General features: G+C 42.0%; 1 protein-coding gene across 8 annotated transcripts in view; it reads left to right on the forward strand.

Moving 5' to 3' along the window:
• The first annotated feature begins 6,424 nt into the window (after nucleotides 1–6,424).
• The window catches only part of IGF1 (insulin like growth factor 1), a 145,630-nt gene continuing 125,083 nt past the window's right edge, over nucleotides 6,425–26,971 (forward strand). For 3 of the 8 annotated variants that reach the window (XM_024732195.1, XM_024732196.1, XM_024732191.1), the window contains exons 1-2: nucleotides 6,931–7,110; nucleotides 11,672–11,828. In XM_024732195.1, coding sequence (XP_024587963.1) covers nucleotides 7,048–7,110; nucleotides 11,672–11,828 — 220 coding nt within the window. In that variant the 5' untranslated portion in view covers nucleotides 6,931–7,047. Of the gene's footprint in view, nucleotides 6,560–6,805; nucleotides 7,111–8,831; nucleotides 8,918–11,671; nucleotides 11,829–26,971 lie in introns of those variants that run through there. The other 5 variants (XM_024732197.1, XM_024732192.1, XM_024732198.1 and 2 more) reach the window with 3 other exon arrangements.

Here is a 26,971-nt window from a genome sequence, read left to right on the forward strand (position 1 = left end):
CACCCTACCCCAAACACTACCTTATGTCTGAAACTTCTTCCCATTGATCAAAACTGCAATTTTTAAAATAAGAGAATGAACACACCTATTATCTGGAGAAATTAAGCACAGATGTTTACATGTGTGATTGTGGGCATGCATTTGAGTGGTATGAGTGTGGCTGCGTGTGCGTGTCATATGCACACTTGTTCTCCTTAGTGGAAGGGAAAAAAATGAAGCACTGTTTACCTTCTTGTCACCAATGAACAGAATTTTCATAAAATATTAATGATATTGTCAAGGCAAGTGTGCTGTGGCTTCCTTTTGGCAACGACCAAGGAACATAAGTTCAGGAGCCAAAGTTTAATGTATGAGAGGAAAACTTAGAATTGGGAAATGTAATCCATTAACTTGAGTTTCCTTTCGTGAGGGAGGACCAGTGAGTGCACCTTTTGAGAACCACTAACGTGGTTATATGTGTCAACCTGGCTACGCCACAGTACCCAGATATGTGGTCAAACTTTCTAGATGTTTCTGAGAAGGTATTTTTTAGATGAGATTAACATTTAAATCAGTAGACTTTGAGTAAAGCAGATCTCCCTCCATAAAGAAGGTGGGCCTCATCCAGTCAGTCGAGTCACTTTACAGGAAAAGACTGGTCTCCCTGGAAGAAGAGGGAATTCTGCCAGCATAGCCTCTTTGGACTCGAATTGCAGTTCTTTCCTGAGTCTCCAGCCTACCGGCCTACTCCACAGATTTTGGACTTGCTAAACCTCCACAATTACATGAGCCAACTCCCTAAAGCATATTGATCAAGAGAGGGATTAACATATACCCACTACTGTATATAAAACAGATCGTCAACAAGGACCTACTGCATAGCACAGAGAACTCTACTCAGTATTCTGCAGTAACCTATATGGGAAAAGAATCTGAAAAAGAATGGATATATGTATATGTATAACTGAATCACTTTGCTGTACACCTGAAACTAACACAACAGTGTAAATCAACTAGGCTCCGATATAAATTTTTAAAATTTATTTAATTTTTAAATAAAAATTAAATTTAAAAAAAAGAGAGAGAGGAGACAGATAGGCAATAGATCCTGTTTGTTCCATTGCTCTGGAGAACTCTGACTAATACAACTGAGTTTAAATATTTATTCTGAGCTCTGAAAGAAGCTGAGGCCTTTACCAAGGTGTCGTAAAAAGGAGCAGAGTGTGTGTTTCCATGGCACACCTTCATTCCACCCTCAAGGGACTATGCTGGGCATAGGATGAGGTACAGTCTCCAAGGATATATGCTTCCCAAATGGATCATTACCAAGGGTTCCCCCAGATTCTGTTTCTCCTCCTCAACTGATTACTCAAACTTCTGTTTATGCAGGGAACCATCACGGGAAGCAGTCTGAAGTGTTTCTTAGCAGCCACCTTCAAGTGAAGAATCGAGGCTGGAGGCTATGTGCCCTGCTCTCAAAGAGCACAATAAAACTGCCTCAGTTGACCCACAGGAAGCGTGGGATGTTCTGATGAACCAGTTTTTCCAGAAAGTTCAGGGCTCACCAGAAATAAGATCTTTTTGCTTCAACCCTTATTGTGGAAAATCTTTATCAAGCGTAATCATTTCGTTTTTCCATTAAAATTTACTTAACGAAGTATAAACACTACCATTAAATCTTTCAAAATGGAATCTCTGGCAAGATCATTGCGTGATCAATCTCCACCTCCGTTCTTCTTACCCAGCACTACTCAGATTGGCCTAGGTTATAATGTAACCCAGGTCTGCTGTTGCACATTTACCTTGAGGCACTATGCCATTCCCAGAATTAATCACAGATTCAGTTACATACAAATCTTTGTTTACAAGAGAATCGTGAGGGAATTAGACTGTTCTCCGGTCTTACAGCTCTGTGAAGGCTACTGATGGGGAAAGGAGAGACTAAAGGGCCTCCACAGTGCAGGAGTCTGAGAGCATGGCTGCAGCATTATCTCCCACATCACAACACTGGGAACCTCTTCATTCCCACAGAATTTTGTCCATGCTGTTCCCTCTGCCTGGAATAGCCTTTACTGGCTTTAAAGAGAATTAAAAATGGAACCCCTTCCACTCTTACATGATTCTTTAATGCCATGTCTTTGACCATCAGTGTTAAAGCCCACATTTTGAACACTGATGTGGAAGAAACAGTGTAGAATGGACAGGGGGACTGAATTTGAGCTTGGTTTGCAAGCACCTCAATTTGTTACATTAAAACAAGTCACTTTTCTATCCACCACTCCCCCACCCCTCATTTTTCTTATTTATAAAATGAAGAAGTTGGTCATTTCACTCTCAGAGAGTTTATTATCTTTTTTATGTGAAATAGTTTACCTTTATCGTCATTTTTTTTCCAGACTTTGATTCAACCATCAAAATGTTTGGAGCCCATACCAAGGTAAGCCCTGGGAGTAGAGCCGTGGAGACGCCATCCCTGCTCTCGTAAAGTTTATTATCTTCCTTTCTCCCCTTAGTACTTTTCCCTTTTTTAAAACTAGAGTGAATTAAATACCTAGCTTATTTGTTTCAAAAGATAAGTGCAATTTAAAGTATATTTGAATCCCGAGCTTTGCAAAACTCCCCACGCCTCCCAAATTCCACACATCAACGGTGAAGATTGCGGTGGCAGTTTCCCAGACGGCCACTAGAGGGCGCGCACATTTTTCGATTCCGAAAGAAAGCGTTCTTTGGGTACTTGCCCCTGACATTCGGAATTGGTGTCTCCTTTCCTCACTTTCTTTTCAACTTGGGGCAATTGTGGTGAGCCCTTAGGCTCTCTCACTCCACCACGCCATCCTCGCCCCATGCAGTGACTCCTCATCTGCCATTACGAAGAATTCTTTTGCTACCCAAACCACAAAAGTTTTGCTTCTGACTGTTCTCAGCATTTGCCCTTTTGACATTTTAGAAGAAATAAGATCCGAGTTTGATGTTGAAAAGAAAGCATTGATTTCTTTAGTGGGAGGATTTCTTCTCCCTATTACTGTTTTCCCTAGCTGTGGGGAAAAAGCGCCTCTAAGGATTTAAAGCAGTTCCTTTGAGCTAAAGATCTTTCTGAGGGCTAACAGAGCTGCTTCTGAGCAGATCTTTTGGAGCTGACATTGGTCCCCTTGTTAAGCAGCCTGTCGTATTTTTGAGGCCCAGCCTTTTCCTCTGAGTTTTACATTCTGAATTGACCAGACCTTGATCTCAGACGTTGGAGAATACACTCCCAGACCAACCCTCCTCACAAACCGTGAGCCAGGAGACAGGCCCAGTAGTTTACCCCAAGTTCTTTGCCTGGTGGGTGGCCCCAAAGCCTTAAACCTCACCCGTTATTTGGTTCCAAAGTCCTCTTACCCCCAGATATCCATCCTAAGCTTTTCATAGGAGTCAGCACTGACATTAATGAAATAAATTGTAAGTCTGCCCCACTGCACATGGATATGAGATGAGCTTTTGAATGAGCAACTCTGCAGTTGACATGGGGAGGACTGGGAATGTGGCTCGAGCAAAAAGAGTGGGGGTGGGGTGGGGCTTCCCTGGTGGCGCAGTGGTTGAGAGTCCGCCTGCCGATGCAGGGGACACGGGTTCGTGCCCCGGTCCGGGAAGATCCCACATGCCGCGGAGCGGCTACGCCCGTGAGCCACGGCCGCTGAGCCTGCGCGTCTGGAGCCTGTGCTCCGCAACGGGAGAGGCCACGACAGTGAGAGGCCCACGTACAGCAAAAAAAAAAGAGTGGGGGACAGGGTTTTGCCCACCCCTTTCTGTGAATCTCAATCAGCAGCCTGCTCTTTAAGGAGATGAACTTTTTTTTTTTTTTTAAGAAAGGTGTCAGGAGTCTTCTGAGACTGCAGCTTTATGCAAATACGCTACTCAAGAAGAAGGCTTTAGGGGAGAGTTATTTATATCCCTCAGGCATTACACATGCAAAAGGTGAAACTGTGAATCTCTGCATTTCCAGGAGTGGATGTCCTCATGCTGAGCACATCCTTGCTACTTTGGTGGCACATAATTCCCATATCTACCTGTCAGGTTGTTCCAGGCAGGAGACTACATAATCATTCAGTCATTTTAGAATGACACTGTATGTTTCTCTCCAATGGGGCTTCTTGACCTGAACTTTTCCTAGGGATTAGATTTACTACCACCTTGGACCCTCTAGTAATAGGTGCATCCATCTCTTTTTCTCCTAAACAGGTGCAGGATCCAGTCATTACATCGTGTGGCACATTTATTGCCCTTTGGCTTTCATGTTGACTCCTGGAATTAGCCAAGAAAATGGCTATTTCCCTAGGAATTATTGCTCTGTTGCTGGCTCACCCTGCCCAGAAATCTAGACCATTCTCCATGTTGAAGTATACAGTAATCACTTCAGGAAATTGCTTTCCCTGTTGGAAACTGAGAGCTCACATCGGAATGTTTCCACAGCACAGCTGATGATAATTACGACTCACTGAAATTTCAGTTTTCTTTGATTGTGACATAAAAACTGGGACATAAATTAAAACCCAATTATCCTTTAAGGGTAATTGGGGTTATAAAACCAAGAGACTGTGAATCAGTGTGTCGATAGTGCAGGAGCCCACTGTCGGATGGAACGGTATGCATTCTGTCTCCTGAAGCAGCCTTTTACATGAAATGGTTGGGGATAAGGTGATCTGTTCACACAGCATGCCAAAAGAGCCCATCAAACTGGGGTACAGCCTTGGAGAGGGCAGTGAGCTCCTAGGACATCTTGGAACGATTAAAACAAGGGAGAACTGCAATGGGAAAGTCACAGCCTTTACCTGTGAAGGTGCCCAGCGGTGGACCCAGGCACCCAGCACCAAGATTCAGCGGGTACCTGACTCTGCACACGTGGAAATGGCAGATCTTTCTACGTGTGAGACAATCTACGTTATACGTTATCAAAGACCATGAGAGGAAGTTGGACTTTTTTTTTTTTTTTTTTTCCACGAAGGATGTGATCTGCCAAAGCTGTGGGGGAAAAAAAAACAGATCTTCGGTAAATCAGGTCCTAAGTTAAATGTGTGAAGGGGAGATAATTAAAGGAAGTCTTGGATTATTTTCGAAGTACAGGAATTGCCCACATTCCTACAGATGCCTCCCCGGCCACCTCTTGATGGTGCATATTTGTAGACTCTTTAGGTCAAATCGCATCCACTGAAACTTCCCAACTTTGCACCCCAAAGCCTCTCATGACACACCCCTCCTCCCCCATCCTGGATTCTCAACAGGGTTTCACTTCCCTGTCTTTCCAGAGAAAGTGTGCACTTTCCGTATTTTTAAAAGAGCACATACCCTCCACGTGACAGCAGTTTTCCTCTCTGTCTCTGCCACTTAGCTGAAAGCCCCTGTGGGGCCTTGACTGTGATGCATGTAACTGGGCACACAGTAGGCACTCACTAACTGATGCTGACTATACTGCACCATTAAAATGACATCACTCCGAACGTCTAACTCGTCTTTCTCGAAGGTAAACACTGCCACAAGTTATGAATCACAGAGAAGCCTTGAGCAAACTCAACCCCCTTTCAAAACCAATTGGGTTTTCCTTCGAGGGCACTCACCCCTGCAAACAACTTCCTGGCCACAGGACAACATAGAGACCCAGACAAGGGTTTCCAGCAGACCTCTGTTTTGAGTCGATGCGTCAATATCACTGGGTCTCCTGAGAATCACGAGAAAGAGAGGCAAGGTCCAGACTATTTCCACCGTCCCTGGGGAGCCATGCCCCGACAGACCTCTAGGGAAAGTGGGATGTCCGACCTGGGCTTTTGCAACCTTATTTCATAATCTACTTTCTTATCTCCTACTTCGCAAAACCGAAGAGAAATTGGTGCAAACTATATCGACAAAAGATCAGAACTTGATTCTCAGTGGCAAAGGCAAGTATACATTATAAATAGCAAAACAGCTGGCTTGGACCATGTTGCCGGCCACTCATCCAGTTGAGAGATTTGAATGACATCATAACCCTTGAGAGGGTATTGCTAGCCAGCTGGTGTTATTTAGAATACACAAAAACTGGAGAAATAAAATGCACTCATGTGCGCACGCGCGCGCGCGCACACACACACACACACACACACACACACACTCAGGTTCAAGTTATGCAGAAAAATATGAACGACAGGAAAATCATTTTCCCCTCAGGTGCCCTTCCCCTGGGGTGAGGTTGGGGGTGATAAGCAGCAGAGTAGAGGAAGGAAGAAAAAGATTTTATTATTTCAGTTGGCTTTACAGCTCAGCAAAATCTTTGCCCTGTCGTGGGCAGAAAGCATTAGACAGTGTCCTAAAGGGAGCCAACTGCAAAGCTGCCCGCCCCTTTCCAGGTTCTAGGAAATGAGATCATTCCCCTCACTTGGCAACTAGGACGAGGGGTCATCCCAGCGCTGTCTTCCAATCTAGTTTACCCCAGACATTTGAGGGTTAAAATTGTAGGGTATGTTTGAGATGGTCTTTTTTTCATTTCTTCTTTTTTTTTTTTTTTTAATTTTGCGTTGGCTCTGGAATATAAAATGCTTGCCCATCCTCCAAGTGTATTCCTTTCATACTGGTAAGGTGTATTAGCAGATGTGTGTGTCTTCCTGCCCAGTAGAAAGTTAATCAGAGGACAGCACTGGTATTTTAATGTCTGCTCACCCTGTCACTAACACGCATTCTTTTAAGGGAAAAAATGCTTCTGTGCTCTAGTTTTAAAATGCAAAGGTATGATGTTATTTGTCACCATGCCCAAAAAAGTCCTTACTCGATAACTTTGCCAGAAGAGGGAGAGAGAGAGAAGGCAAGCGTTCCCCCAGCTGTTTCCTGTCTACAGTGTCTGTGTTTTGTAGATAAATGTGAGGATTTTCTCTAAATCCCTCTTCTGTTTGCTAAATCTCACTGTCACTGCTAAACTCAGAGCAGATAGAGCCTGCGCAATGGAATCAAGTCCTCAAAATTGAAATGTGACATTGCTCTCAACATCTCCCATCTCCCTGGATTTCTTTCTGCCTCATTATTCCTGCTAACCAATTCATTTCCAGACTTTGCACTTCAGAAGCAATGGGAAAAATCAGCAGTCTTCCAACCCAATTATTTAAGTGCTGCTTTTGTGATTTCTTGAAGGTAAATATTTCTTACTCTTTGAAGTCATTGGGGAATTTTCTTTAAACTGTGTACTGTTTGCTTCTGCTTAGAGATGTTCTTCACTTTAGAATTTTCATTGTTTCGGCACTGGGAGTTATTTATAAATTGCTGAATATGCAATGCTGTGGGATCTGAAAAAATAGCTCCGGGAGATAAATGCCTTTGCACAGATATCTGTATGAGTAAAAACTATTGCAAGGTACTTACGCTAAATCCTCCACTTCTGCAGGGCTTGAGTGGTGTCATTATAGAAGATTCCTTTAAATCCTGTCTATGGTTAAGGGCTATAGAGCATGGATATGAACTTTTGGATTTTTTTTTTTGCAGGTGCAGATGTTTTATTTTTAAGACCATGTTCGTGTGTATGTAGGACTGTGTGTGTATGTATCTGTGTGTGTGTAACTTGTCAGGACTTTTATTACAAGGCATGCCACATATAAAGAGTTACATTTTAAATGATATTAAAGCTTTTAAATGTGGTCTTTGGAGCGAAGGTCCCGGAACTCTCTGCACTTACGCCCAGAGAGTCAAAGTTAGAGTGAAGTTTACTTTGCTCTTCTGAAAAAGAACTCCTTAAGAACTCTTGCTGACCTTGCACATTCGTATAATTTAAACAAATGCATACTGTATATGGAAAGCGGAAACTTTCTAGCAACTGCTACTCCAAGTTTTTTCTTTTGAAGAGGATTCTCAGGGGCAAAGTCTGAACTTGGGGTTTTGTGTTGTAAAACTCTGATTTTATACTCGGTGTTGTAAAGTCTCTTTAGGTAAATTTGGCTGGCGTTGTCAATGCACTGATTTCTCGTTTCCAATCACTGGCCCTAGTTCAAGTTTCCATTCTCAGCAAAATTATATCTCTCAAGACTTGTGTTTTTCCAATTTGCAAGCACTTTTAAGCCGCTGTCACTGGCTCCCCGATGCAATTGCCTGAGGGCTCAATTCATAAAACGTCCCTACCGCTTAGTACGGTAATCATTTGCTGCTTTCAAATACTCCACCACTAGGACTTTTCTTAGTCAAGTAAGTGGCTTAGGAGTTAAGGATACATCCTTGTCAGGCACCTGATTCTGCTACACTTGAGATGCCAAGATGCATGCCGGCTACCTTGCTTTTAAAAGAAATGAAGTCAGTATACACATATGCTATGTGGTCTGACAGCTGGGGGCTTCGTCTCCCTGCTTAGATGATCTTAAAAGAGGCTGTGGAGTGTTATCTCTGCATTAATTACAAGTTTGGAAAACTCCAAATGAACTTTCCATGTTGTGTATGCTGAACTGTTCAGAAGTAGAGCTAGCCGTAAGTTGTTGCTTTTTCCTGTACTTGGAGCAGGAAGTGGTTTGAGGGAGCTACGTGGTCTTTCAAACGTAATTCAATGAGTAAAGGTGTCTGCCAAGCAGAACTAGCAAGCTGATTGTACTCTGAGTCTCAAGATATTTCCAAGCGTTTGAATCAGAAGGAAGAGGGCACAGGAGAGGACTGAAGCTTGGGTCACTGTCCAGGGCGGCTACTATAGGCACACAGTGGAAATTGGGGGCTTGATTTGGAGGAAAAGATTGACTCGAATCCCAGCCGTGCAATTTGTTCATTGTCGGAATGGACAAAAGGCAGTTTACCCAGGCTCATAGCATACCTGCCTGGGTGTCCAAATGTAACTAGATGCTTTCACAAACCCCACCCACAAAGCAGCACATGCTTTTAAGTCCTCAGTTTATTCACATCAGTCTCATAATACCCACCCTGACCTGCTGTAAAAGATCTGGAACAAACAAAAATGGTTACACCTACAGTGAGTATTTTCTTATGACTATTGCCCTCAAATTTTGCTGGGCATTTTTATTGTAGCCCAAACATCTGGAATCAATTGATATTCCATGTATTTAAGATAAAAAGAAAGGTCTTTTAAATTTTGGATTTGTGAATGATTTTTGGGAAAGAGTGCTCTGCAATTTTTTTCTTTTTTCTTTTCTCTTTCTCGTTCTTCCTTCCTTTCTCCCTCTCAGATCTTTCCTTTCTCTCTCTTCATTTCTTTTGTGTTTGGAAAAATAAAAGGCCCAGGAAATGATGAACATATGGGGCCACTTGTTTCGAACTTTTAACTCCTAAGCCGGTTCCTTATTGTTTTCTTTCCGGGGAACATAATGTGATAAATTCTCTGGTTCTCTGTGGCTGTACTGGACTGTTCCCTGAACTAAAGGTGAATGCACTAGAGGTTCTATCTTGTCCTAGAACTGTAAGTGCTGGTATTTATCTTAGAACATAACTCAGCAAAAAAAAAAAAAAAAAAAAAAAAAAAAAAAAAAAAAAAAAAAGGAAAAAAAAAAGAAAAGAAAAAGAAAAAAGAGAGAAAGAAAGAAAAAGAAAGGAAAAATCTGTAAAAAATAAATCTTAAATGCTAGAGATTTTTATGTATTGCTGGGTTTAAATGTGTCATATGAAATAAATAACTACTAAAATATAATTTTGACCTCTAATGAAGTTCTCAATTCACTAAGGCTATAAGCTGAGTACCTTTTCCCCTGGATTTCACAAGAACTGAAGAACTTGAAGGCATCTACAGCTGCAGGTGCTTGGCCTTAAGCATCACTATTAAATCAACAGAGAAGGAGGGATGGAGAAATAGGATTGGCAAAATAACATACATTCTAGAACTGACCCATTGCCAGAGTGTGGGGTATGTTCAGTGAGATCAGTTATGAATTTTCTCTTTTGAAAAGGGCAAGGAAGTCCAGTTGGGTTGGACTGGCTGAGATTTCCACTGGAAATACTGAAAGGGAAAACTCCCATCAATTATTATTTTATAAATAAGAAAGATAAGGATAGGATGACTTGTTTCTAGCCGTCTCCGTGGCTTTGGCTACATGGGGGTGGAGGGTTTCCATGAACAGGTCCTATGGAGAAAATGGAAGAAATGTTCCATCAAGCTTTCACCTCCTCTTCTATTTTATGTCCATTATTTATGAGGATTTGCAAATAGAGGAGGCTTTTCATCTTCCACAGTTTTACAAGTATTAACTAAATATTTACATTGTGTTAACGAGAGTCAGGGGTTTAGGGTTTTTTTTTCTCAATTGCTGAGCTGAAAGTCTGGCCACAAAAATGGAAATCTTAATTACAATGATGGAGCAAACTTTGCCACTGATGTAGACAGCCATTAAGTTAAGAGTCCATGGAGGGCAAGGAAGGTGGTTGGAAAATAAATGACTGAGTCTGTTTCTCCAAAAGTGATGGGGTTAAATGGACCTGCCACCACTGGGAGGTTCAGAAAAGCCTCTTTTCATAATGATAGCTTCCAGCTTAACTACATGACCTTTTGATAGGGTCCCTCGCTTAACATCCTGTCACTGACTCTGCTGATGCTGCTGAGAGCGAATGCATCTGAGGGGGGGTGAAGCTACTCACCTTGGGAGGCTTCCTAGAAGAAACCACATCTTGGCGCCACAAGTAGCAACATGGAAAAACTTAATGCTCACCTTCGCATTGTTTCTACTGCTGAGAGTGAGGACGGAGACCTGAGCCACAGGAATCCTGCTTCTGGCAGGGCTGCCATTTGGATGTCTATCATTTGCTAAGTGAAGCCAACCAGGGGTTCCTGCTATAAAACGGTTACAGTGACACATAAGTCCCTCCAAGAGATGAATTCCTGTGACTTAAAAAAAAAAAAAAAAAGGCTTTTGCAGGTTTTGAGCCCAGTGCCCTGTTCATGGAGGGCACAGTCCACACGTGTGTTGATCTGATATTAAGCTCACACGAGGGGCATTAGAATGAAGAAGGCGTGGGGTCTACTTAGCATAAGCCAATTTCCTTCCTAAATTTCCTCATGTTCCTGATTTTATACTTCTACTTGTAGTTATTAACTGCTGATCTTCCCCAGGTAAGAAATCTCAGTCTCTCTTTTTCTGCCTGTGTTGCTCTCTGTCTCTGTCTCTCTCTCAAGTGGAAAAAAAAAAAAAAAAACTGTGATGATATATAGTATTTGCACAAGTTCTTTTTCAGCTGCAGTAAATTCTCTTTAATCAGTAGCTGGGGAATGATGTTCTGGTTAATTTAATATTCTGGTCGATAATGAATGCACGTGTTATCTGTGGATGGCCAATCTTGAGAGAACTTAAATGAATAAAACATATTTGGCCCCAAATCTGGACCGAGCACAATTTAACCTTTGATGATTCCCAAGGTTTACCAGGATCTCTGAGCGGTGTGGGATCCCACTGCTATAATAGCATCTTTCACATTCACATAGTAAATGTTTCTAGATATTTTATCTCACTGAATTGTAATAGGAACCCATAGAGAAGGCGTTCAGGAAGGACTTCCCCAAGGTTCCACAGTAGCAAGAGGATTAAACTCAGGTTGCTTGATGCCAAGACCTGCTCAGCCCTCGCTGCCCTGCGGTCACTCACACACCTTGTTGCACTTCGGAGCGGGTAGTTTTGATGAATGACAGGAATGGAGAGCTGAGGGTAAAGGCGCCCCTGCCTCACCCCCATCTCCTGGCAAGGACCCAGGAGGAAGCATGACCCTCCTTCTGCTTCTTTGGCAGGTGAAGATGCACATCACGTCCTCCTCGCATCTCTTCTACGTGGCCGTGTTCTTGCTTACCTTCACCAGCTCTGCCACGGCTGGACCCGAGACCCTCTGTGGGGCTGAGCTGGTGGACGCCCTTCAGTTCGTGTGCGGAGACAGGGGCTTTTATTTCAGTAAGTAGCCTCCTTCTCACTGCTCTGTGGATTTACAACTGCAGGGAGTATGTGAAGAACTGAATGACTGCCCACGGCTGGCAGCCATCCTCAGCCTCCGAGATTCCTCACCTTAAAGCGAGCCTAGTGTTTCAGTGGGGCTGTGGCACGTTTTGCATATTTCAGATGGAATTTTCCTCCTTAGCAGTTTGTCTTTTAACGACTTCCCACTGAGCTTTCCTGCAACTATGCTGCTCTACCCTCACTCTTCCATTCCTTCCAGTGGAAAGGTGTGACAAAATGGCCCTGGAGGATTAAGGTTTCAGTTTTTGAGATCTGTGAGTGCACGTAGCCACATATCTGAACATGTAGGGCTGTTTTAAACTCTAGGTTATTTGGAGGAAACTAGGAAGGTGGACTTGGGCAAAGAATGGAGGGGCCCTTCCCAGATGTCTCCATGCGATATGAAATCACCAGGAACACACAGAAGGTGAACCTTGCTGAAAGGCACGTTTGCAAATACACAGGCTCTCACTCAATGCAAACTGAAATGTTGAATTAATTTGCCCTCCATTCAAACTGACCTTGAGTCTCTGTTATTGCCTTCCCTTGACATCGCTCTTCTCTGGGGCTCTCCAGTGATGTCTCCATCTGGAAAAGGGTTTCTGACAAGTGCAAGGTCACTTATCCCATAAGTAGGTCTCAGGTGATTAAACAGTCAATAAAAAGTAGACAGCCAAGTCCACGCTTGCAAATAAATAATAAACACAAACAAGAGTCTGTGCTACCTAAGGGAATAGATCATTTAAAGAACCTACCTCAGAGGCATCTGTCCCATTGTATACTACAGGACACTGATGGGAAGCCAGACGCTCCTTCTGTGTAATTCTTTGGAAGTTTAGAGAGTTTCAGGAAACTGACTCTCAGGTCCTCAGGACCATGAATCATTCTTAGAGGTTCATATCGCTTAAGTGTAGACAGCTTACCTCAGTTACCCACTAGGCTTTGAATAGCTCCTGTGATGACTCACAAACTTCAAGTCTCTCTCATCTTCTTCCCAGGAAGGGGTGTGTGTGTGTGTGTGTGTGTGTGTGTGTGTGTGTGTGTGTGTGTGACTGGAAGGAGGGGTCTGTGTGTAGCAGTCCGGGATGAGTACGGAGCATGGGAAGGAAGAGGCTGATAGGCGTGTTGATGGTCTGTACTCATTGTAGATTTGGTGACAAATAGCTTTTCAACAACTAGTGACAGAAAGTGAGAAGTGCTTCCTACTCTTTGAATGGGCAAATTCCCACTCTCTGTTTCCAGCCAATGCTTTGAGTGAATTCATTTATTTTTCTGGCAATAAAGCGATTCTATCCCATCCTCTGTTGCTATGCAGATGAAAGCCTTCATTGGGTGAGTGCTTTTCAAATAGCAGGCTTGTTTTACCTTCAGAATATCTTGAGGAAGGCAAATGTGTCACATCAACGTCACCCAACGATGGGCTGTCATTATTCTTTACTTTTCTACTACTGATCCACATTTTAAAAGATGGATAAGTGTTTCTCACTTATTATGCCCAAGAGGATTTTTTTGTCTTGATAATCCATTTGTGCCATTTCCTTTTACCCAGTTCACTAAGTGATTGCCAAGCCCCCAAGTGTCTTGTGTTATGTGCCAGGTTGAATTGTGATGTTCAGTGTGACATGCTCCAGGATTTCCATGCACAGTGCATGGAAACTGGATCTTTTATGACTGTGATGCTTGCATTAAATGATTGAAAATGAGAATGGAAAGAAATAACTTGGTCCCAAGTAACCATATGATACTTATATATGTTCACACAGATAGTTAAGAGTATTGGACAACTGTGATGGAAACTGATCTCAACGCACTGAAAGGCATTCTGTTACTCCAAGGATCAAAGTTTAGCAAATGTGTTTTAATTCCATTTTAGTAACTTGAAAGGGGAAGGTTCTACATGGCAACTCTTAATGCTTAGAGTATGACTTTGGATAGAAAGTGGTTTTATAAATTGTGTTTTATTATTTTTGAGAGTCTAGGTTTCATAAGTTCTGCCTTATAGAACTCCATGACTTAATGTAAATTATTTGTCTGACATAAACCCTCACACACCAAAGTATTCTTATTAACTTTCTAGTCAACCGGACTAGCCTTTTTGCCCAAGAGAAGTTAACCCCTTTACATTCTTTAATTCAAAACATTGATGGAGCATCTGCTATGTGTAAGACACAGTACGAGGCATGAGTGAGATACCTAGAAATGAACGAGAGATTAACTTTGCCTTCAAGGAACTCACAGTCTAGTTGGGAGATTAAAAAAAATAAGTATCAATATTAGCAAGTGTCATAGAGAAAACTAATCATGGAAGAATAGATTATAGTCCTTTATGCTTTTCCTGAAGACTTTTTCCCAGTTTTTGAAATCACCTAACCCAGATCTGCCCTCTCAATGGGCTCCTTGATACCAAAGGCCATATTTATTTACCACTGAATCCCAGTATCTAGCTCAATGCCTGGCTGATATAGCTGCAGCTCTAATGTGATTGCTGGACTGGCAGGACTGAACTGAACGGAATCCAGCTGAATGGGATGGCATGACTTGTTTGGGACCTTAGTCTTCAGAATCATCAAGAATTAGGTTCCTCAGGCACTTTGGACAATTCTCACCTCATATTTACCCACCTATTTGATAAAACTTTATCTTTTCTCAACTGAATACCGTGTATACTAACAATGACGTAGAGGCGGCATTTTGGTCCTCCCCAAGCTACGCTGATGGTCTGTTTTGTGTCTGAGCCAATTATTCTTACAGGCATTAACTGTTGTCAACAAATTTTATTGAGTTTCCTTTTTGTCCCCTGAGATTTACTGTGTGTGGAGAAGTCAGCTCTAAGCATTTACAGCCTTTGAAATACTTTTTAGAGGAAAGCAGTCTTCCCTACCTCTGTCCTCTGCCAATCGACTCTTATTATATTTTTTACCCTTATTTTCAAAGTTTTATTGCGGGTGTGTGTTTCGTTTTAAGCCACTTCAAATCCATTTTGAATGTATGGATTTTTTTCATAGTGGAAGGGGGTTTCTGATCTTAGTTTGAAACACAAACATCTAAAAGAAAATTGCCTCCATATCTATCTTTTTTATTGGGCTGGAACATCTAACAAGGAGAGTTTTTAACCCTATTAGAGACAGAACTGTTGTGAATAATTTTTTTTTGTAATGCTTAATTTGCATAGATTGACCCAGTGTTGTAAATCAGTTCCTATTTCTCTACAAGCCCAAGTTCCACTAGAGCACAGGGGAAGCCACCTTCTGGATTATTTGTTTTGTGAACATCTTCCCAGCATAAGTGAAATAGTTCCTCTATAATAATGCAGCTTCCCCAGACATTTTATGCAATGAAATTTGCAAAGAAGAGCTAACTACTGATTCTTCCCTACATATCATAGTAAGAGAGCATATCAACCAGTTTCATACTTTCATAGTCCTGGGAGAAAAATGGTGGCATAATGGAGCTGGCACACTGGGAAAGAGCTAGCTATTATCTTACCAGATTGATGGAACCCTCATAGAGAGCAGCTTGTTATAACCTCGCTGTGCATGGAACAAAGCAAGAGGAAAAGAGCTTCAAGTGAAATAGGAGAAGCTAAGCTTGCCATAGATATAATTTTTGACAGTCATGGTGATTAACCATTTTAACATGCGCTTTAGAGGCTTGTGGAATTTCTCTCCTTGAAGATACTTTAAAAAATGACGGACAACCAACCACCTTGGATGGTTTCAATTAAGAGCAACCAAAAGAAAGCGAGTTTCTGGGGTCCTTTTTAGTTTTAAGAGTCTATAAACAGTCCCTTAAATAAACTGTATATGCTTTACCTCGGCGGTCTGGGAAAAAGGAGAAGTAAATCAATTAGAAAGGAAAGTTGGATGCCCTTTTGGCTATTCCAGATTTATAGCTTTTGTAAAACATACCTCTAATGCATAGTTATTAAGAACAGGTCTGAATAAATGAATGGCATTCTTCATGTGTTAGAACATACTGTTTTATAAAGAGTTTAAGTAAAACTTTGCAATGAATTTCATTGTTATTGATTGCAACAACCTTCCTAGATCGAAGTTATTATTATTAACTCAAGCTTCTTTCATTTGAAATATAGTGCTCAGAAAACTACTCCCAGACCTGTCATTCATTAGCTGTATGACTTTGGCAGGCATTTAAACTTCCTGAGCCAAAATGTCCTTGTCTATAAAACAAGGGGATTTTGTTAAAGTAAATGACCTCTTCTAACTTTAACAGACTCATAGTCTAGGTTGTAATTAACAAGGATTTGGTGCTATTCAAGAAAGGAGAACCTTGGATTTAAACAGTGACCGAAGAACATTTAGACTCCTTTATCTTCTCCACATAGTTTCTTTTCCTCCCCAAAGATAGGAGATCCCACCTACTTAAAGAAAGAGGAGCCAGCTTCTTTGTTTTATTTTGTTTTAAGCTGGGTTCCAACCCCTCGGGGATGAAATTGAAGCTTAGACATGACCAAATACATGCAAGTCATCTGGCCAAAGGAGCACACACCTCATGAAAACAGATTGCCATTTTTCCTTACTAGGAAAGACGAGCTGACAGTTTTCATCTTTACATTTTCTCACTCTCCAGGACATGAGGATGGTAAGTAGTTCATTTTTTAGCTGCCCTTTATTAAATTAGAGGGGGCAAATTAGAATCTATAGGTTTCTAAACCTTGAGGAGAAGCCTTTTCCCAGCCTATTGAGACTGCCTTTCCGTTAAAGGAGAGTGCACCACTGGGGACACCCAAAGACACACTCACCCACCATTAGCATTGCTGTCAGTGGGGCTGGATGTGAGCTGCACCATTTGCATTCCTTGGCTTGGCACCCCTTAGACAGCCAGCAGTGCATTTGTATGACAGCTGGTCAAGCTTTTCTCTTTGAAACTAACTGGAACATGTGGGATTTGACCTTGGCCCTGGCCTCATTAGCACCACTAAGCTAATAGGCCACAGATATTCTTAAAGAAAAACAATGAGTTTTTTTATTGACCCTAAGTGCTTTGCTACTATTTAAAAATGCCCAAGGGGACCAGTCTGGGCAACCAAGGGACTGCTAAGAAAGTGATGATTTCTGTGCAAATTCAGAAAATAATTTGCATTTTCCTGACATTGTAATGCTCTTTGAGACCTGTTCTCCCTGATGGATAATTACAAGAAGCAGGAGAGGGAAGGATTCAAGACCAAGCATGGTCTCTGTTGCAAAGAATCCAGGGTTTGAATCCCGGCTCTGAAACTTACTTGGTGGGTGGCACTGAGCAAGTAACTTAACCTCTTTTTTCCTCAATTTGCTCATCTATAAAACGGGGCCTACCTCATAAAACTGGTTAATACATTAGAACATATTAAATTAGAATTCTGCCTGGCACATAGTAACCATCATAAACACATTAGCAATTATATTTATTTACTCTCTTCTGGGATCATTTGCGGAGTCTATTGCAAAGGTAGAGGTATCTGGGCAGCCCAATTCATTATACACTCATTTCTCTCTACAGGGGCAGCTGATAAAACCTGTTGCTAGTAGTAGCAGTTACATAGTAGTTTCAGTAACACAAAGGACGCCTTATGTTTGACTAGTATATTCACTTTTTCAAAATCCAGCTGTATCAGCTCTCTCCCTTTGTTTTTACTCCAGTCTTAGACGGCAAGAATTATTGCTTAATCGGACAAATGAGAAATGTGAGACACTGAGATTTTGTGACTTACCTCACTGGATGGATCCAGAACCAAAGTCGAGGTCTCTTGTCTCCAAGAAGCACGTTCATCTGGCCATTCACATTGTTTAAAGGTCCAAAGTGTTATAGCACAGGGAGGTGCTTCCCAAAATCCCAGGCTTCTCTAAGAGATCAAGAGCAGGAACCCCTCAGTTCAGTGTGAATTCTGAACACTTCTTTGAAAGGAGGCTTGAGGGAGACATCCATGTAATGACGCTACATTTTACCTTCTAGAAAAACTTAGAAAATACTAATAGAATTTCCTCAGGGTGTACAAGAAAAGCTTCTTTGAGTAGAGGCTGGTGCTGTTCAAGACCCTTCACAGACTGGGCTGCCCTCAGACAGAACACTGCAGCTCACCTGTGAGGAGGAGGTTATGCCTATGGTCTGTGGGACCCTCTCCTCTGGCCGACTTCAAGTTTTCTTCTTTCTCTGCCGGCAAACCTCACGTGCTTTAATTCTAGCATCTATGAGTTCTGCTGGTTTTTCTCAAAGACCTACTGAAGAAAAGCTGTTTATTGGACCAAGGATCGTTCTCTGGGTGCTATAAGAGAGGTGGTAAAGGAGAGGTGGTCACAAGGCACCATAGGCCTGAGAGTGAGCCAGGCAGGAAGAGTCTTCCCCAACTTGGCCATGAAAGGAGCTGTGGGAGCAGCCAGGGGTTTGGATGTGAGGCCCCCATCTGTGCAGGTGCCCCTCAACCAGTTGCTTGAAGACCAATGGTATCAGAAGTTCTCAGATCTTCAGTGGTTGGCAGGGGCGTATCTCCATTTTGGATCCAAAAGATAGTGTTGGTGTTCTCCAAACCCTGTGGGCCTCCATATACCTAGTCCAGACATCACGTACCATGCCAGCATTCCTCAGGACCTCTGTAAAGAGCCGACCTCATCCCTCTAGCAGACTTTCTTCTGATTTCACAGCCCATACCAAAGAATTAGACACACTGCAAACAGGCACGAGATCTCTCCCAAGGAGATTTCTCATTGTTCTCAATAATGGGCTACAAAGCCTTTCCTCTTTTATGCAGCCAGAGTCTTTGACAACCAGAGTAGCAAAAAAATTGTTTCTGCACTGAGCTGTTGCCCTGGCAGAGCTCCATCCTACACCTCTCCATGAAACATCAGCAAAAGCTCTTACATCACAAAGAATTACTTTTGGTTGCCTGGAAAGTTCAAACCCCCAGGCCTTATTAGCTGTTAGACTAAGGAGATGACAACAGAGCATTTCACTTGTCTTTATCTATATGTGAGATCATGTTTAAAACATAGCAAAGAGCTGTTATTTGACATGCGATTCCGTAACTGCAGCAAGTCGTATGCCTATTTAATGCATTGTTTAGTCTCACATTGGCTAAAGCCACTTAAAGAAGCACTTGGCAAGCTCTGGCTCTTCATTCTTGGCATAGCTGCCCCTCTTACTTTTTCACTGAACCTTAAATACCAAGAAAAACCGTTCGCTTACTTTACATCTGGCATGTTGCTTTATGCAATTGGCCAGAACTTTTGCACGTGGCCCTCTGCATTTGTCCTAAGGTAATTAATGGCTTTGCAATATTTGATCAGCAACAGCATGGACACAAAGAGAAGTTGTGCAACCAGCAGAGACCACATGGTCTTTTAAATGAAAACCTTTTGCGTTAGATGCTCAGGCGTTCTGTGGGGATAAGGGTTTCCATGCCCCCCCAAACAGCAACAATAACAACAACAACAGAAGTGGGCAAGCTGAAGCCCCTGGGAAGACACCCAAGGAGCTGATTCTTGATCAAGTATACATCTCTCTAATAAAACTACCTAATTGCTTAAAGGAAGTAAAATTGAAGATTGTTGTAAGCTTGGAAGCCCTTGAAAAATAACCTAGTCAAACATCAGGAGTGAAACTGAGAGAGAAGGGACATGTCCAAGGCCATGCTTCTAATTAGTGGCAGAAGTAGGAGATATTCTTGATTCTGTTTCCTGATTCCATGTGGTGTTCCACCTTTAGCTTCAATGGACCATGCCTATGTCTAAGCTACCTGGTAAATTTAAATGATCAGGAGAGGCCTCCAATCAAGCTCATCCAAATGAACACAGATCTTGGTGGTGCTCTCATTCCGATAAATTCACCTGAGACTGAAGCTCACACCGTTGTTCCCCTGCTGTAGAAATTTGTACAAACTAAGGGGATTCCCTGCCCACTTCCCATACAATGCGCTAGGCCTTGCAATATGCTTCGGGCATTGCAAGTCCACTTCAGGTCATGATTTAGACTATTATTGTATGCTATATTATTCTGACTCTTTGGTCATTCTCTCCAATGTCAACTTGGGTAGAACTGCTTTGGAATGACTTAGCAAAGCTGTGCTCCTGGAAAATCTGAAACAGCCTGACGAGTCGTTGGATCAGCTTTTTTACTGGAGATTTCTCTGACAGCCCTAAGCCAAAAGAAATTTACACCTGATTTTTTTGCAGATGTCCAAGCAAATACTCTGTGAATCTCCTCAGATTTTCCTCTTTCACCCGTGGTCTTTTTGAGGTAGTAGAGAGGCTGTCGGAAGGCGCTTTTAAACTTTGAGAATCTGTTAGTCATGGAGTCAATTCTGTGAGTATTTCTGGGAAGATGGTCCTACCTCTGTGCCATTTACCTTGATGAAATGGGTCTTTCGTCAGAGGTGAGTGATGAAGGAAGTCTGTACTGAGCCAACCCACATGCAATCAGTTCCTGATTATCCGTGAAACTGGGGAAAGGAACACCGAGGGTGAGAATTCTGGGTTCAGCTGATTTGGGGACACTGTACATTTCAGCCTCCTCATTCCTCCTTCCTCCCTGCCCCCAGCACCAGCCCTTTTGTGAGACCAAGTGGCATGTTTTAAAATTCTACTTTATTCTCCTATTCACCCCTCATGTCCCCCAGCAGTGTCATTGGCATTGGGATTTCTCCACCTCAGCACTATTGACATTCTAGGCCAGATAATTTTTTGGTGGGGGAGAAGGACTGTCCTGTGTATTGTAAAATATTTGGCTTCTACCTTCTAGAGTCCAGTAGTCCCCTCCTCCCAGTGTGACAATCAAAAACATCTCCAGACGTTGCCAAATTCCCCTGGGGAGTGGGGTGCAAAATTACGCTTCATTGAGAACTACTGGACTCCAGAAGAAAAGCAACTAGAGAGATGGGAAAGCCATGAGTGAAGGTGACACACAAACTAATTATCAGTCACTGGTTAATGGGGTCTATGGTCCATTGCCCAGAGTAAAGCAATGAGAAGAGTTACTAGGGTTTTGAAGCCTTCTCTATGAGAATAAAAAGCTCTTCCTCTAGGCCATCAAAAAAGGTGTTTGTGGGTCCTCCCTTTCATCTGATAGCTGTGGAACTCATTTATTTTAGTAACAGCAGTAAGGGAAGGCAGACATGATGTAGAGCAAAGCTGTGTGCTTAGAAGTTTGATTGTGACCACCTGGAACAAAAACAAAAAAAAGCTGGTTCTCTTTGACCTCAGTATTTGCGGCTCTTCCCTTCTTGGTCATATAATAAATAAGCTCTCAATTCAGAGTGAAAAAGCCTGGTTCAGAGGAAAGGGCCACAGTTTTCCTTTTCCCTTCTTGTGTCTTCCCTATCTGAGTATCATTACAGTCATGTTATTGTCTATAAACAGTCCCACCAGAAAGTAGAAAGAGAAGATCAATGAAGTTATTAGTTTGGAAATCAGAGGTTCCACATTTGGGCCTCGCCCAGCTCCCTCAACAGCTCTATGACCTTGGAGAAGCCACTTAATTTCCTTGGGTCTTACATTCCTCATCTGTAAAGTAGGAATAAAAATATTATACCTCAAGGCTTTGTTAAGGCTCAACTATAGAGGGGCTTGGAAACTGAAAGGGCAACCAAATGTGTTGCTATTAGTGGACTGAATTGAATACTCACCCTGCCTTGCCCCTCTAATCACCATCCACAAATTAGTTCAGTGGTTTGACTTCAACTTTTAGTGACATTGAACCATTAGTTCAATGGTTCCGCAATAATTTTAATCTAGAAAAGCTACTTTGGCAGTGTATCTTCTGAACCTTATTAACTAAAAATAAAAGAATGCTGGTATCTTCTATTCACCTATCACTTTGCATTTAGACCACCCAAGAGTCTATTAATGGATCTTCAGAATGCTTACGCAGTATTACTGTTTATGTCCTCATTGGAGGAAGCAGAAAATAGATGGGACCTATCACTTTACCACAATGAGCTTGCTTAAAGAGTTAGTTTCCACACAGTGGTGAGATAGTCACTGAGGTTATCACACATAAGCAAAAGATTTCCATTCTCCCAAGTCAGCTATTGGTGATTTTTGCTTACCCTCAAAAAAGCAGTGTTCAGCAGAGGGAATGTACTCACTAATCAGAAAAGTCTCTTTGTACTCTCAGGTTGCCCATCTAAACTGCTTCCTTAATCACAGCCTGACTTAGGGGAATTGAATTTTTTTGTTTGAGCATGGCCTTGATGAAATCAAAATTGTGAGTTTCATCACCATATGCACCCATGACCATGTGGTTCTTCTATCCCACAGGCTTCACATCCAATGGCTCCCAGAGATACATTTGACATAGAAATCACAATCAAATACCAGTTACTGCCACCATGAATTTTCATCCTCTCTCTTTTGAGCTCTTTCAGAAAAACAGAGACTAAGTTTTAAAAGTTGTTTTCTGTCCTCCGCAGCATCCAGTGTTGGGCACTTAATAAAACTTCTTGACTTGATGTTAAAAAAGGCATTCCAAAAGCTACTTCCTTCTACTGGTCCCCAGGATATACCCCATGACTATCCATTTGCTACTGCCACCGTTGTGGATCTGAGATTGAAGGTATAGAAGAAAAATATCTATTTGAGGTGTCATCCCTTGGGACTCCTTCACTGTGGCCCCAGTGAAAACTTATCCTAGATCAACAATAAGCTAATTCTAGTCAACAGGGAGTCTTCAAGAGCTATTACACGAGCCCACACAATAGATTCCACCTATGAAAATGGTTCTGAGAACAGAACCTCCACTCAATTCCTCTCTCTTATTTCATCTGAGGCACTCACACTAAAAGGAAAAGTGGTAGGCAAGGGAAGGTACATAACAAATGGTACATCCCGGGTAAATAAGCCCCAAGGTAGGTATAACAACCAGAGCACCAGCCCTCAGAGAACACAAGTAGTTTCTATTTGCCAAAGTAAAATTGAAGAATTGGAGAGCTAGAAAGAACCATATAGAGCAATCTGGTCCAGTGTTCTCCCTTCCCAGATGAGGGAAGCGTAGTCCAGAGAAAAACGTGATGTGCATGAGGTCACAAGGCATGCTGGTGGGAAAGCCAGGACCGTAATTCAAGTCACCTCACCCTCTGTCTAGGGCTCTTTGCATAGCAGGACATTTTAAACTTAACCTTGATAAACTCATAGGAAGGTAGCATAGCAACCACAGTCCATAAACTCAAAGTGAACAGCTATGTCATATTCTTCTGGTGTCATGCATCGGAATAGTCTTTGAAAATTTAAGCCCTTAACCGTTCATAAGAACTTTTTTTCCAATTTTTATCACCCATTCGATAATTTCATCAAGTCTCTTTATCCCAAATCTGACCAACCTGACTGCAGGACTGTGGATCTTCATAGACTCTAGTAGTTTGATGGTTTGGAGATTTAAAACAAAGAAGGAAAGGACTAATTCCTTTCAGAGGCCATTTTAATTTAAAGTCATGTCAGCTGGTTGACCGGTTGATGCGTTTTGTATTGCTTGTTAACTCAAGAAGCTACCCAAAACAAAAGATATTGTCGATGCATTATTTCTGTCTCTAAACATTCCTGACTGACTAGTCTTCCATGAAGGCCTTCCATGAAGAAGCTTAAATTTTCCTACGTATTTTGAGTTTTATGTTTCTTTCCATTAAAGTTTCCAGCCGTTCATAGACATATTTAGTTTGGCAGAAGGTAGTGGTGACTCATGGAATGAAGAAATTTGAAAGCAAAGCTACTGAAAATGGATCTAATTTCTTTTTGGGGTAATTTGGGAGCGAGCGATTGATAATTTGTCTAATTTTTCCTGGTTTCATCAGCTGCCATACTGCCAAATATTTGTTCCATATGGATGCTTTGTTATTCCTGAAACATGTAACGAATTTCAGCTGCAACTATATCAAATTTGGTCAAAGGGTAAGACTATTGTTGGCTCATTTTCTCATTGTTTTTGGCTGGACACCCTCAATCAATGGCTATTGAGTGAAAAAGCAGGATCATATTGAAACCATTTTCAGCATGTTCCTTCCTATGGATCCAACCATTTCACTCTGGGTTTGTCAAGCACAGCAAATGTTCCTTATTAAAGGGATGATTATGTTTTCGGCATAGACCCACTGCCAGCTAATTGCATTCACCTTATAATTCCACTCAATTTGGTATAGAGGAGATGTTTTTGGCTCTCCAAAGATTCCCTCTCCTCTGATCCTTGCCTCTCACTATGGAACAGATATTCGGGGATAGATTCTGAGAAGATCAATGACATACACCTAAGGTAGGCACTGTTTCAGGTTTACTTTAAGATAGACAGCCTGTGGGCCCTGAGACATAAGAATCGTAAGACTTGTAAAAGGTATTCATGCCACAAATCTGGCTGGCATTTCTGTAGATTACTAAGTGCTTTGCATGCAATTATGGAGAGCTCCCTTACCAGAGAAATCAGACGAGGATTCAGTAACATTGCACAAAAACACCATCATATGTAAGTTATAGACACTGAAGGACTTACTTCTGGCTGGTTCTGAAGTACACACTGATCATTTAGCTTCAAGGTCATTCAGTGGGTAATTTGCTTCAATCAATAAAAATGATTTCAATGCTCCCCCATAAAAAAATTAGCAATAATAAAGAACAGAGAGGGGCTTCCCTGGTGGCGCAGTGGTTGAGAGTCCGCCTGCCGATGCAGGGGACGCGGGTTCGTGCCCCGGTCCGGGAAGATCCCACAGGCCGCGGGGGGGCGGGGCCCGTGAGCCATGGCCGCTGAGCCTGGGCGTCCGGAGCCTGGGCTCCGCAACGGGAGAGGCCCGCGTACCGCAAAAAAAAAAAAAGAACAGAGAAGTCTATCTCTTAGAAGAAGCCAGATTTTACTGAAGGCCAGGAAAGTGTTTTGTGGCAAGAAATAATCTCTTATTAATAATGGGAAAATTGGGTTTGATTAACAAACGTTACAAGGGACACCCGTCAATGTCACATAGTAAAAATCCAGGTTAGTGTAGATGGATCTAGAGCCCTGCTACTCAAAGCCAGCTGAGGGCTTGTTAGAAATGCAGAATCAGGGGCCCTACTCTCAACTAATTAAAAGAAAACCTGCATTTTAACAGATACCCAGGAGATTTGCATGCACATGAGGTTTGAGGAGCCCTGGTCTAGGGAATTGCAGGAGATAGCAGGTACCTGCTGATGGGTGTCTCTCATCTGTTAACAGAGAGAACGCAAAACAGAGCTGAACTTTCACTAAAGATTTGAAAAATGGTGTTGGGGCCAAACCTGCTTGTGGTCATTAACAATATATATGCTGATTCGACAGTATCAAATCCTGATTCTCTCAAGTTGGTGGAGTTTTTCCTCAGAGGAAGTATAGAACTGCTCCAAGCATAACCCCATGGCCTGACCTTCTGTGAACTGGAAATTGGAACTCCTAATTGCTGTGGCTGCAGTTTCCAAACCCATCACTGGGGCCAGGAACTGAGATCCAGGCCTTAAGATCTTGCCAGTTTCTTTTTCAATAGTTACATTTTTCAAGAACAGCCAAGCAAGAGTCCTTAAAAAAATTATTTCTAATTGCACTGAGTGGAGAAATGCGCATTTTACTCATATCAAATTGCTTCCTTTGTCATCCTCAGCCAGGTTCTAGTATTATTTCTTATAACTCTGAGTTGATTAGTTCCATTAGGACTCCTATTGGGATTTAAGAGAAATGATTTTAAACTAAGAAAAAGTGGGTTTCTGTCACCTACTGGAACGTAAAGGGTAAACTTTAAATCTGCTTTTCAGAGACATCTGGTTCCCCAGTTGATAGCCTTCACTAGACCCCATTCTAGAACTGGGTGATTTCCCAGGCTGAACCCATTAAAGAAGGTCTGGTCATTTGAAAGACATGGCTTCCTCAGAAAGACATTATCCAATAGGAGGGTAGGTAGAAGTGAGAGAAGCCCAGTTTGTAACTTCTCTTCTTTGAATGACACTAGAAAAAAAGGGGGGATCTGAACTGGGGAGTTAGGGAATCTCAGATTTACTCAGAGCTCTTCCACTAAATAACTTGGTAAACTGGGTGGTTAGTCTCATGGGTCTCCAAACCTGTTTCCATTGGAACAATGACATTAAGATGAACTAAGATGTTCCACTTCCAAAATGGGATTATTGGGGTCTGTTTTCACAATTTTCCAGGGGCGGGGGAGGGGAATAAGCCATAGATAGAGTTTTCATGCTTTTTTCACATACAGTTTTCTTAAACTTTAAGTACTTGCCACCTCTTAATTGTATTCAACTCAAAGATAAGGTAGTATTGGACTTAGCTCACAAATATATATTGAATTTGTTTAGACTTAACCTACTGCATTTTAATACAATGCCCCTGACTCTTTGGCACTCTACCCATTGAGAGAATGTTGACAAGATAATTTCTAAGACCTTTCCAGAGCTATCATTTATTGTTGTTTCATGGAAATCTCTAAAATCCTTTAGGAAATCTAACTGGATGTGGAGCTTAATGTATGTTTCTTTTCTTTATCAGCATTTTTCTTTCATTACTTTTGTTCAGTGCTTTAGTAAAATATACAGAAGTAAAATTATAGCACTAACTAACCAGTTTAATTGTAACATCATCGGCTAGTCATGTGCTCTGTGCTAAGCAATACCCAAGGGAGGATGTAGCCACGCCTTTAAAGAGGTTTCATAATAGCAATTAAGGACCCATTAAATATCAATCAGACAACCCCAAGCTTGACTCAGACAGGAATAATTCTCCTCCGTTTTATTCCAGTCCACACCATGCATTGAGTGCCTTCTGGTGAGCAGTGCGCTAATGATGAAAGGAATGAGTAAAGCACAGCCCCTACCCTCATGGAGTTAATACTCTAGAGCAGATGTCACAAAATGGTGCCAGACCCTACTCCCACCCCACCTGAAGCTAGCCAACAAACATGGTTTGTTTGACCCAGTTTTAAAAATCAAGAGGTTTTAAAATCAAGACAAAGATTAACAGCTTCTCTTGAAAAATTGGGTGATCTAACATTGCTGGCTGGCATTCCTGAATGGTAGCTATTGGCTAAAGCCTTTTATGTGCCCCTCCAGCTCACCACAGTGATTTACAGGCTTTCTTTATACATTTATGTACCCATATGGTCTCAGCGTACATTGATCTATGCC

The sequence above is a fragment of the Neophocaena asiaeorientalis genome, unplaced genomic scaffold, assembly GCF_003031525.2.
Source record: "Neophocaena asiaeorientalis asiaeorientalis breed wild unplaced genomic scaffold, Neophocaena_asiaeorientalis_V1.1 scaffold418, whole genome shotgun sequence".
Classification (NCBI taxonomy): domain Eukaryota; kingdom Metazoa; phylum Chordata; class Mammalia; order Artiodactyla; family Phocoenidae; genus Neophocaena; species Neophocaena asiaeorientalis.